Source organism: Chaetodon auriga, chromosome 15, assembly GCF_051107435.1.
Source record: "Chaetodon auriga isolate fChaAug3 chromosome 15, fChaAug3.hap1, whole genome shotgun sequence".
In the NCBI taxonomy this organism is placed as follows: Eukaryota; Metazoa; Chordata; class Actinopteri; order Chaetodontiformes; family Chaetodontidae; genus Chaetodon; species Chaetodon auriga.
The window spans coordinates 7,726,547-7,739,259 of NC_135088.1; the positions used below are offsets into that span (position 1 = coordinate 7,726,547).

The 12,713-nt window shown below is 44.7% G+C and overlaps 1 protein-coding gene across 7 annotated transcripts in view; it reads right to left on the minus strand.

The window, feature by feature from the left end:
- sh3pxd2b (SH3 and PX domains 2B) overlaps positions 1–12,713 on the minus strand; it is a 67,303-nt gene that overhangs the window by 38,471 nt on the left and 16,119 nt on the right. For 4 of the 7 annotated variants that reach the window (XM_076750317.1, XM_076750320.1, XM_076750324.1 and 1 more), the window contains exons 4-6: positions 10,511–10,587; positions 5,687–5,778; positions 1,673–1,698 (exon numbers count right to left, since the gene is read on the minus strand). In XM_076750317.1, coding sequence (XP_076606432.1) covers positions 1,673–1,698; positions 5,687–5,778; positions 10,511–10,587 — 195 coding nt within the window. Of the gene's footprint in view, positions 1–1,193; positions 1,230–1,672; positions 1,699–5,686; positions 5,779–10,510; positions 10,588–12,713 lie in introns of all 7 variants that reach the window. The other 3 variants (XM_076750321.1, XM_076750322.1, XM_076750318.1) reach the window with 1 other exon arrangement.

Genomic DNA, 12,713 nt, shown 5'->3' on the forward strand with positions numbered 1-12,713 from the left:
CAGAGGAGGTGGTGGACGTGATTGGAGAGACGGCGTGAGGGGAAACAATGAGCTGGCAGAGGAATAACTGGAGATTCAGAGGACGGGAGTGAGAGGCGGGGGTTTCAGAAGTGTCGAGGGTTAAGTCAATCATCAACATGGCTGTGGCTTCCACACAGAAACAAACCAGCACCACGAGGACCCACCACCAATGTTAGCACCAAGCCAGCCTGAGAAAAATCATCTTCATCACATGAGGGCTCACAACACACCCAGTAGCACTACTTTTCTAAAAAAAAAAAAAAAAAAAAAACCCTGAGAGATTGTATTTAAGGTTCATGTTGAAATAATTCAAAACAAAATACTTTGGTTGACACGTAGCACGCTGCCATTTTAACAATGATTATGCCTTTGCATTAAGTGCACGAGTGGTGAGGGGACATTAAAAATCCAGCATAGCATGCAGATCACTGAAGGTACGGATGAACACGTTTTCAACAGGCCGACAGGAAACAGGTCTCAGCGCAGTTCAATATACTGTAAAAGATCTGAAAAGTACAGATGTGGTAAAACTCTGATCAGATGGCTCCTAAAACAGCTTCGTTTTGTCTGCGTGTATGCATCCTTCAGTGAGCAGCAGCAAATCTGTAATAGATTCTCATTTCAGAATCAGAAATGTGGATATTAGTAATGCAAACATATCTCAAAAAGCAGGGAAACTAAAATCAGGTTGAGTTTAATTTTAAGCAAAGCACCACAGTTAGCTAACGTAAGAGCAAAAGACTGAGGGCACATGAAAATCAATTCAGAAGCAGATCGTCAGGGAAGCTAATCGAGGCTAGTTTGAACTGGGATGATCAGATGGACTGACAAGCTAACCCAAATAACCCAGGTTAACTTTTAAATCACTAGTCCATAATGTTAAACTTAGTGTAACGCTACTTATCAAGTAAAAACACACACAGGCAGAAATAAAGACCTTCTCTACTGGGACAGAAACGGTCTTTTCTCTCCCAAGACAACACACTTAAAAACACCCAAGACGTGAGCCACTCAGGGTTTAAAGATCACCAGCTATGCCTTCTTTACGGAACCAATGCAAGCCCCAAGCCTTCATCAGAGCCACATCCCACCTGCCCAGGCCGGGGGAGGAGAGGGGGGAGCAGGCCGCTAGCAACCCGCTGGGTCTCACACACACACCAAGTGTTTACTACCTCGCTTTAGGAAAGTAGTCGCTCTCTCCACAATCCCTAATGGAAAGGAAAACGGATGGAGAAGAAAACTGAAAACAGTGACATTGATGCAAGTTCAGAATATTAGATGAATGGAGAGGAAAAACAATGGCAGAGGTGGTTTCTTCACCTCCAGGAAAACATGAGGATACAGACAGAAAACGTCTTTGTTAATGAAACTTTTGGGATGGTGGAATCCTGCGTTTACCTGTGTGAAACTAAGTGACCACTAGATGGAGATAATGTCATGTTATATACTACAGACGGCTTGTGGAGGATTTGTTATGAAGAGATGTCATAAAAGGTGGAGCCCCATTAAAGCAGTAACAATAGAGCACCTGACTTTTTTTTTTTAATTTCTCCTCTAAACTATTTTTTTTTCATGAAAAATTAATAAATAAAATAAAAACAACACACCACAGCCAAAGCCTCCCAACCCCGCTTTCATCTCAAACACATACCTGATTTCTTCTTTCCGATGGGCTCCCTGTCGAAGAGAGGAAATCATCACGTTACTTCCAGATAACAGAGCTGTGGAGGCATTCCTCACTCACCGTTTTCAGGATTCATAACAGCTCACGTCATCTCGTGGATATCACAAAATGTCTTAAAACGTGAAAGGAGACAAGACAGTGATCTGTTATGTTTAATCTAGACTTTGCAGTACAGAACAGAAGGCTGTGTTTTTGTGCTTCACCGTTCGATGTTTGCTTTTCTTCCATTATGCATCTACCGCCGTTGGCACTATCTGTCACTGTTGATGTTTTCGGTTATTAACTGCGCCTGGCAAACTGGCACTAACGATGCTTTTTAAATAAACTTTGAGTCGATTTAATTTGATCTGATTTTGATTTGTTTCGTTTGATTTTTGAATTTGTCATGCCGCACAACACTTACGCTGATTACTCCAGCAAAGAATCAACAATAATTGCTAATGTTGACGTATCGGTTAGATCTATTTATATGCTCCAGACGCACGAGAGAGGAATACGTCTGTCTGGCCGTCTCTTTATTCCAGGCCGATGTGAATAGAAAGCCTTTACATAGCCCATCTCTGAAATTCAGTCTGATGTTAAATTCAATACAGCATCTGCTGTGTCTGCTTTAGACATTAGCCAGATAAATAGACCATCACTCCACAGCAGCAGTCAGGAGCTGATTCGATGTCCAGATGCCCCGATAAGTCAGCGGTGACTGAATCTAAGCATTTCGCCCTCTTCGTTATCTAAATATCACTCCCTTACGTTACAGCCTTCCTTTTTCCATCCCACATCTTCCACGTCTCCTTCACTCACTCCTTCATCTCCCTTGGCAACTACTGCTTGTTCGTTTCCCCGCATCAACATGAACGCTCTCAGCCACATAAAGCACCGTTCGATCGGCAGAACTGTTAATTGCAGAGGCTTTAGTCTCGATAAATCTTTACCCATAAGCGTGCCCATTAACGCACTATAAAAAGAAATCCCTGGCCGGGCCAACCAAAGCAGTACCAGTGCTGTGGATTATTATAGAGCAGGAATGTGTGTGTGCGTAATGTTTGCTTGTTTTGAACTGAGGTGAAATCAGGGTCATGTAATGCCCCAGACACAGCCGCTCATATTACACCTCATTAATATGATTATTTTTTTTGTACCTACGTCCAAGTTTTCATGTTACTTAAAGACAAAACATTAACTTAAATTTCAGCTTCCCTGGGAGCGTTGGCATCAAGCAGCCACGGCTCAGGCGTGCTGTACGGTGGCCCCTAACGTGATGAATGGGACAATTAGAGGACTCGTGAGAACGCAGTGCACGCGTCTGCTCTTACAGGAGAAAAGGCAAATGATGAGACATGTATCAAACCTGCTGCTGCTGGAGCTTGTGTGGATATATTCGCTGTGGGCTCTGACTCTTGCAGACCCTTTAAAACAAAAGCCATCAGGTTTCTACACCTGGAGCCAAACCTTACAGCGAACAGGTGCCATTCCACAGAGAGCTCATACATTTGAATGATTAATGAAATCCCCCCACTCGTAATCTCTCCCCACCCCTCTTTGTTTCACCTCAAACCGACCCTTCATCTCCTCTCTTTTCTTCCCCTGTGATGCCCCTTACTTTCCACTTTCCTTTCCTTGCCCCAACGCTTCCTCTTTTCCTCAGACTCCTTCGCTTCTTACCCATCTTTTCTGGTAGTCTAAGATGTCCCTTTCGGTGCAGCAGATTTATAGTCCATGATAAATCTTCTCCCACACTGGCTGCTGTGTCTGTACACCGGCCCCGTTGACAGTCAGCCAAACAACAGGCTGCACTGGCAGAAAGCAGTAATCCAATTTCAATAAAGACAAACCAAGGTCTTTCCTATGTTCATCCGCCTTGAGTAAAGGCTCCGTCTCTTTCCTGCCTCTCCCAACGCATGCTTGGGGGTTTTGTATGAGGAGTAAGGAGGTATGTGTCTTTGGCAACCTCCTCTGAGGGAGGACAGGAGACAAAATGTGTGCATGTGTGTTCAGGCATCGATCAAACACAGATATAAGGACGTTTGTTTTTATGGGGGAGTTTCAGAGGGTTATGGTTATTATCACGCTGGTCAAAATGTTGGAATGAGAGATGCTGACCGACACATTCACAGAATTCTGTTTATGTTATCACAGGCTTGAGCATTGAGAGCAACACAGCCTCGGTAAACCATCTGACCGCAACAGACAGCACACTTCAAAGTGACATTAAATCCATCTATATTATAGATGACAATATGGCGGGCTGGTGCAAGTACCCGTTACATACTCAGTCCCTGTAACAGCAATGTGTCCTGTTAATTGTCCTTGAGCAAGAACCCCCAGCTGCTCACTCAGTGTAAGTCACTCCTGATACCAAGAATATGAATGTAGATACTGCGCTGCCTTACATAACCGTATTCACTCAACATTGCAAAAGAATAAGTTTATAAAACTTCGATGCACTTTGTGGCTCGAAGTTGAAAACTCTTGCTGCAGTATCAAAGCACCGTGGCGACAGCGGATGCGTGCTGACCCACAGTGAAATGAAAGCAGGCTGCACAGGCATCGTCTCGTTTTTGTACCAACACAAAACAGAACATTTCACAAGACGCTATCATCACAAAAAATACAGACTGAGCGGCCTCTGGGTCAAATCAACCAGGAGCTGCGGCATCAAAAATTAATCCAAAAGCGGAGCAACATTTTGCAATTTCACCGCCTCAACAGTTTAGGCGAGTTTTAAATGTCAAGGTGACCGGCGGGACGATGGGCATGTGAGAAAGACACGCTCACACCTGCACGAGGCAGGTGCACGACTGTCGCTGCCTGAACCGAGCTGTGCCAGATAAACTGTCATTACAATAAGTGAAAAGTGAAAAATCTTAAGCTGTGTCCAAATTGGATGTGACTATACAGACCAGGGTTGTCCATCAGAGGGCCAAAACACAAACTTAATGGATGGCGACGGACCAAAAAGTTGACACCTATTGTACTGTATTACTCATATGCAAAATAGTACAAGGATCCCTGATATAATAATAATAATAATAATGATCATAATCTAACCATGTTTCTGTGTATGTGGTGCATCCATCTGTCTCGGTGAACACTATTATTAGTATTTTATTATACTATTAGCATTAAGTAAGGGATTCGGACACAGTGATTGTCTCCATGACCCAGATTTTACAACAAAGTCTGCCAATTGAATAACCCACTTTCTGCTGGCTTACTGCTGGCCTTACATGCACTCCCAGCATATATCACAGGACTTATCAACTCAATTTCCTGCCAACTGAGACAACTTCTCAACGCCCGGTGCCACACATCAGTACGTGATGACAGAGAGGTTAAAACTAATAAGTCAGCTGACAGCCGCTGGTGTAAAAACCATCTCCAGGGTCAAAATGTGAGCCTCGCATTACGGTGTCTATGAAACCAGCCACCCGTAACCTCCACTGCCCCGAAGGTGCTGGTAACCTTAATAACAACACATCTGTAACTGAGGCCCGCGTGTGAAGTTATGTGTGCGTCAACACTTGCTTGTGTGTGTTGGACGCTGGCATTCATTGCCTGCTGACGCCTTAGTTTCGGCACATTGCAACTGTCAGCGCTGGATACGACGATAATGTGTTGAGTGAGATTTACAAGAGACTGCCGAACAGGTCTGCACGCCTCCAGAGCAACCATGTCTGCAGCCTGGTGGCTGAACCGAGCCGCAGCGACATGCTTAAGTGCTAAGTCAGCATTTAAAAGGCCCACTGCGTATGTTTCTGCTTGATAAATCCAACAGGAAGTAGTGCAACAGTATGAAATCATATCCATTAGAGGGTGTAATGAACGCTCATTACCGGCAGGCTGGGGGTAGATGTTGGCAGGACGTGACATGACAGTCAGGAGAACAATGACGGCTGTTTGCCACTGTATATGAGCCTGGGGGTTTCTGACAAATGTGCCCGTGTGTGGGTGTCTATGTGCGCGCACATGTGTGGGACTTACTCCTTGGGCGGGTTGAGGTCTTCAGGTCTGGTCTCAAAAAACACTCTGACTTCCTCGCACTGCGAGATGTAGACTGGCAGCTGAATGAGGGCCTGCAGGCACAAAAGACAGCAGGAAACTTGGTTAATCACACACTCTGACAAGTACAGTCACTTCAGAGCACTCAGAAGTCAACCAGAGGTTAAATATAGCGTTCAATCATCGGTTGTATGCAAGTACGGCAGGTATAAATACTACAATGGACACAAGGCGTGGAGCAACATGTTTGTCTAATGTTCGTTTTCATAAGTTTTTCATACTTGTGTCCGATCAACTGCCTGTGTAGACTTTTCTCTCAGACATGGAAGCTACACAGTTAACTGTCTTTCCTTCATTTCACACGGAAATAAAGTTTCCACCATTTCTTCTAGTCTCTTAATATGTATTGTTGTCCCCGTTGGTGTTCTGTTTTAATATAAAGAGCAAAAACAAAGTACTTTGAAATAAAAAATGATAAGTAAAATGAGTCATTTCCCCTTCTCTTCTCGCAGTGCTTCCCAATCACACCAGCTCATCTCTTCTCTGGTTCTGAGCTCAGTTCATTGATCGGTCTTGCCGACCTTCCTCCCTAATCTTGTGCCTCTGTGGAGGATCACCAGCAACACGGAGATGGATCCTGACAACGCGGCCAGAGATGAAAGACAAAACGGCCACATTCGTCTTTGTCTTCGTTGGTGTGAGCTCTCCCTCGCACACACGGCCCGTCGTGCTATCGCTCGCTCTGTTTCTGGCCCCTCTTTCTGTTCTCTCCTGAGTCGGTTTTATCTGCTTCTCCTACTCTTTCAAGCTACCCACTAAAGGGCAGCTGTGGAACAGATAATCACCTCCACAGCTTGATGCCCCAAACCAACAGACAGAATAACTGTTGCCAACGACCCCACGGTGACTATTTCTCTTACAGCTAAGGGAGCAAGGCCACTCCTCCTCCTTCTGCTGGCAGGCAAGGCTCAATGCTATCCATCAAGCTTCCTCTGCTGGCCTCTACCTCTGATTTTAATACTCGTAAGTGTTTCAGTTCAGTCCTGTCTGCCTCTCATACTCTGACAGATACAGAATGGAAGCCAAAGACCCGACCAAGGTGCCCTTGTCCCATGTGCAACATTTGCCTTGTCATAGTTATGGCCACAAGTTCATGCCAGCAGCTTGTGTTGTAAGAAAGGAGTGGGACTGCTGCCATGAACAAAGTGTAACTGGTGTTTTCCATTAGCTGCAAAATCGCATGGAGCGTGAGGGAGCCCGCTTAGGTGTTTGTTGATTCACGATACATACAGTGTGATATTATTTTGCATCAACATAATCTCCCTTCGTACAGTGGTTTCATTCACATCCTGAGACACCGAAGCCAAGCAGCTGATTTAAGGTCTTAACTGATGACCTCCAGGGGACCCCCCCCTCTCTACTCCTGCGGCCCAGAACGCTGCACTGTGCCCGAGGTCAGAGAGCATCCTGAACTGGCTATCGTCTCCTTGGATTTATTCCCCTCCTCGTGTCAGACTGTGGCTCGTCCACTCATTACAATTCTCCCCAGGGAAGAGACGGGGGGGGGGGGGGGGGGGGGGGGGGCCTCAGGGTACATTACAGCAAATGGACTTTATGGCCGTTCTTTACAGCAGGCAGCATTAAGGTAATTGTGTGTGCCTTTGTGTGTGTGTGTGTGTGTGTATGTGTGTGTGCGCGCACACATGTGTTTTCTCCAATGAAAAATAGGTAATGGGAATGACAGATCTACATGTGCTCTTCCATACGGTGCAGTACGCTGTGACTATATCTGTGCACAGTATCTTTTCACACGTGGACACACACGGCCAATGGGAAGCCTCAGTCTGGACGAACACAAACAACAACAGAGGTTTAAGAGGTCAGATTATTGCATTGGCTACGTCTGAAAAAGGCATCATCCACTAAAAATAAGTCTATTATTCACAAACAAAGGGATTATGAATGTACTTCGCTCCCACATCCCACCGGCTGATGAAGGTCAGGTGAAAACTGCTTTTACAGCAACTTTTGATGTGATGCATTTCAACAATGTGTGTGACCTTTCTAGTCATCCTCAGCAGTCTTACACTTGGTTTATGCAAACAACCTCCATGTTTCTTTCTCTCTTTCTTTCTTTCTTTCTTTCTTAACCGACTGTGTTTCCTGATGTGAATAAAAACATAAGACTTTACAACCAGGGAAATTCCATATGAGTCAGGTTAAAGCCTCAGCTGTGCTACAGAAGGGCTGACTAAGCTCTTCCCCGAGAAAAACACGAAGTTTCACCTTGTCAACCTGACTGCCTACGGGGGTGGATGAAAATGCCAGTTTTTATTTTTTGCTTCCAGTCAAGTTCAAATTAGTTTCAGCGGTTATCATAATATGCAGGATACACTGCCAACGCCGCGTTCTGCGATCCAACACGCCGTGACGCTATCACAGGTCTGAATGCTTCAAATCATTTTCAGGTATGTGTGACTGACACTACTGATGTGTGAGACGGCGTTTGGCTCACTGGCCTGCTGGAGTTGCGACATCCAGCTGCTCAGATTTAAAGGCAGTCCAACAGGATCGGATTCCCTTCCACTCCACGTAATGCTCTCACATGCTCAGAGGCATTTTGTCCTCAAACTACTTGAAGACAGGAGCTTAGGACCCCAGCCACTATTTTCATTTTTTTCATTTTTTTTTCCGCACAAACAACTTCGACTGCAGCAATGCCACTGGTGTGCCTAAGCTATTCCCATAAACATCCACACCCACTGACACGAACCAACAACTCCATCCATTCCTCCCCCAAACTCTTATTTTTCACATAAGTGGTTAAAGATGTTGCCTACACAAGCTGTACATTCCTTTAACCCCAGACGACACTTGGTGGAGTAGCTGCACAGTCACCGCGCCACGCCAGTCCTCAACACTGTTTATTATTCATGAAACTTTTCTCCTCTTCACTCTGAGGCCTTGAGAATTGTTATTTCTCATTCCCAATGGAAGAAGTGACAAAAGGCCCATCAGCACCACATCAGAAGCTGATTTGTACAGTGACCGTTTCACGAGGCTCTTTATGGAGACGAGAAGCGGTCGCATGATGAAATAATACAGTTGGAAATACAAGAAGACGTGAGCAAAGGCTAAGTCAGAACAAACTTGTAAAAACACCCTCAAGTTTCCCCTCTCTCTGAGAGACAGATGGGGGTGTGTATGGTTTAGAGGCCCTAAGGCAAGCCTGTAAAATGTAACAAAAACACAGCCTATGGGATGTGGATGTGCTGACTGGAGCAAGCTCAGCACCAGCCAGCTCTCTGCCTTTGGCACAACTCTCTGCTGATAGTTACCGCCACTAAATGAGATACAACAACAGCTCATCCTGCCCGGTGTTTCTGAATACCAGAGCAGTGTTTCACACCTAAATCATGTGACTTTGTGGCCAAGATACCCATTTGGAAATGTCTCATCATAAAAAGTAATGACCCCTGGTTGCAAAACAGACTCACTCCTTGGTTACTGTAGATAAACAACTGGCAAGTTAAATTAGAGAAATGGAAATTTTTTAAGATATTGCTTTGAATTTACTTCAAGGGCAAACCACTTCGTCTTGCTGCTAAGATGCTGAACATCAATCATAATGTATTCATTGAGGTTGCTGTGGTTCCATTTCTGTCAAACGGTTGCGATTAGTTGCTAGCTATTGGCAGTTTTACGCCTGCAGCTCTGCTACAGCAGAGCCCGAGAATGCACAGTTACATTTTTTCCCCCTTTCTTGTGGCCAAGTGATTAATCTCTTTGGTAAAAAGCCATGTAATGGACTGGATAATGCACAGGTTTTACATTATCTCCCTTTTAACTGGTGGAAAAACGCTGTATTTCAAATGGAAAAGCAGACACCACCAACGCTACGACACACTCTACGCCCACCCTGCCTTTCTTCTGCCACTGACAGCAACAAAACAGCATTAACACGTTAAGTACATTTATAATTGCTCTTGTCCAGAGGGATCATGGGAGTTTACTGTATATTTGGGAGCTCCAACAACGTCTTCTTCCCACTTTTTTTTTTGCTCATACACTATTGATCCCTTAAGAGCAATTCCACTTTAGTTTGCATCCTTTGGCAGGGAGGTCACTGTCAGCTACAGAGCACCTGGGGAGCTCTTAGGACACCTCAGCGTGGTGGATGCCTGCTGTCGCGAAGGCCTGCTCCGGGGAATTTAGCATGGCACAAACCATACAGTGCCAATTTAGAAGGCAAGGGCACTGGCATTATTCATACAGCTGTTCTTGGAACAATGTAATCCTATAAATCTGGTTGTTATGCAAATCTCGCAGTGCGGCTATGAGCTTAACTTTAATGAACATAAGGACGTGTTTGAATTTTTAACAACTACAGTGTCTGCGCGTCTGTTTGACAGACGACGGTGGCGGCTTATAAATTTGGGACACTGACATGTTGTCACGCTGAAAATCACACAAGAAGACACGTAGTCAAACATTCAGTAAGTTCTCCTGAAATCAGATGTTCAGGTCAGTCAGCATAAGCCTGAATGTGCTGAAGAGAAACAGCGACTTGTACGCAGAGGGCACCAAAAGATTATTTTCCATTTTCCTGTTCATGACTAAGTTAATGCATCGTGGGTGGGATGCTTGTTTTTCTTTTCCTCTGACCACTGCGCTTTCTGCCTTGATTTTAGTTCTTTGTACTGAAGATGGAAGTGCGCACTCGTGACTGTAGCTTTCATGAACTAGACCAAAAAAAGACCACAGCAGATTTCCAGGTTGAAGGCGAGTTCTGGTCGAGACACTTACCCTGCAGTACTCGTTGATGGGCCTCAGCCTTTTCATGGCCACATCTCTGATATGGCTCCTCCTAAACAGGATCTTGCCTGTAACAAAGAAGGAAAAACAGACTTAGAAGTCAGAAAAGCCAAACTTATCATTAACTTAGCAGACGCACATGTCTGTGATGCTAAAGTAATAGAATATTCATCAGTATTTCACAGCAAAATTACATTTTCTACTCATCATCCTTTATACTGAGCATGTATATGTATGTCATATAGGAAAAAAAGCAATATTTCCTAGTAAAAACATGCTGAATTGTTCTGTAATTTGGATGATGCTCTTGTCAAGAGCAACTTCAAAAAGTTAGACGTCCACTGAAGGACAATAAGGACACAGCTGCTTTTCCAAAACATGGCTGGTGAATTATCATGCAGACACAATACAGTCACGTCATCAATAACACTGACAGCACAATGAGGTGGGTAAGGAGCTAGGTGAATAGCTGGCCTTTCCAAGTCATGAATAAATGATTTTGGGAAAGCAAATTATGTCTGCATGACAGCTTAAATGCTACTCCAGTGCCCTTATCTCCAAGCACGAATAACCACAGGCACAGACGAGCTGTGTCGCCATAACAATAACAAGAAACGGCTACAAATAGGCCTTTTAAAACACTCCTCTAACTTAACGGTATGCAGGAAATTTCAGAGCCAGCATTTATTTTCTCCTCGTTTTAGCTGCTGAAGTTTCTCTAATAAATTCACTGAGACAGCTCTAATGCAAACATATAAACTGGGCAGGAAGTCAAGGCCGTAACGCGATCCTCGACACAAAAGGGGACATGTTTTGAGAAGTTCCTGAATCACCTCCATCACGGGGTTATGGTATTTGTTTTCAGAGAATCTAAAGCAGACTTGCTGAAACATGAATCTATCTCACAGGAGATCGTCTCTGAGCAGTGAACCCCCCGACATCTCCACCGTTTCTTCCAGGTTACTAAAAATGCCTTTGTGCTTCCTTGACAACACAAAACCATATGTGTTTGTTTATTGGTGGAGAGAGACAGAGGCTGTTTGTGACTTCTGCTCATCTTGTGATAAACACTAGAGGAAATAAACAACTTCCTTGACAGACTTCAGATCTCACACATTTCACACAATAACCACAACCACCAACAACCCACTTCCAAAAGACCCCACCTCTGCCCTCTCCAACCGAGCCATCTCTGACGGCAGCCTGCTAGCTGACTCAGATGTGTGACAAAAACAAAAAAGGCAGGAAATCACCTTCACTTCACATAGTCAGTGAATAAGGAATGCGTTTTGAATAGGAGAGAAAAGTCATTCAGTTTAGCCATTTTGTTGACTGTTGAATGGATTTTGTATAGACATTCATGGTACCTCGATGAATCCTTGGTGATCGTACTGACATATACTCAACTGAAAACAGCACAAAGACAATACATTCAAAGTTTCACCTCATCAACTTCATTGATTTTTGTAAAAACTCGATCTGCTTGTTCCGAATTTGATGGCGGCAGCACGTTTCAAACAAGTTGGGACGTGAGCAAAGTGTGCTTAAAGAACACGAAAGGACTTGAAACTCAAAAGGCTCGGTCGCTCACAAACAAGGACGGGGCGAGATTCAGCGCTTTGAGAGACACGCCTGAACCAAAGACATTACTGCATGTCCAAAGGAAGGCTTGGTTAAACTGTGGTCCGTGAACAGTTCGTTTGCAAATGATTGCATTCTGTTTTTATTTATGTTTCACTCAGCGTCCCAATTTTTTGGGAACTGGGCCTGTACTACGTGGAGACTATTAAAAAGGAGATTAACTAGATGAAGAATGAGAGAAGACATTCCAAGTCTCTAAGGCGTTGGCAACATCTTGCCAGAGCAGCCGAGAGGACACGGTGTCTGGACCGCTCATGAAAACTAAAGAGATTTGAAAGTCAACCCCTGGACGCCTACGGTACATCTCCTCCTCCTCCTCCTCCTCCTCCTCCTCCAGCTCGGCCTCTTTCTTCCCCTCCTCTCCTCGTCACTCCTCAAACAGAAAGCTTTCTTGACGGTTTTCCAAAGCTCTCAGGGGTCAGGAGAGAAGCTCTGACTCAACACTGCCCACTCTGTATGCACGGCAGCTCATGAGCGAGGCTGAGAAAAGGGCTTGTTTTGAGGAGGGAGGGAGGGAAGGAAAGCTGCTGCCTCGGAGCTACGGCTGAGGCAG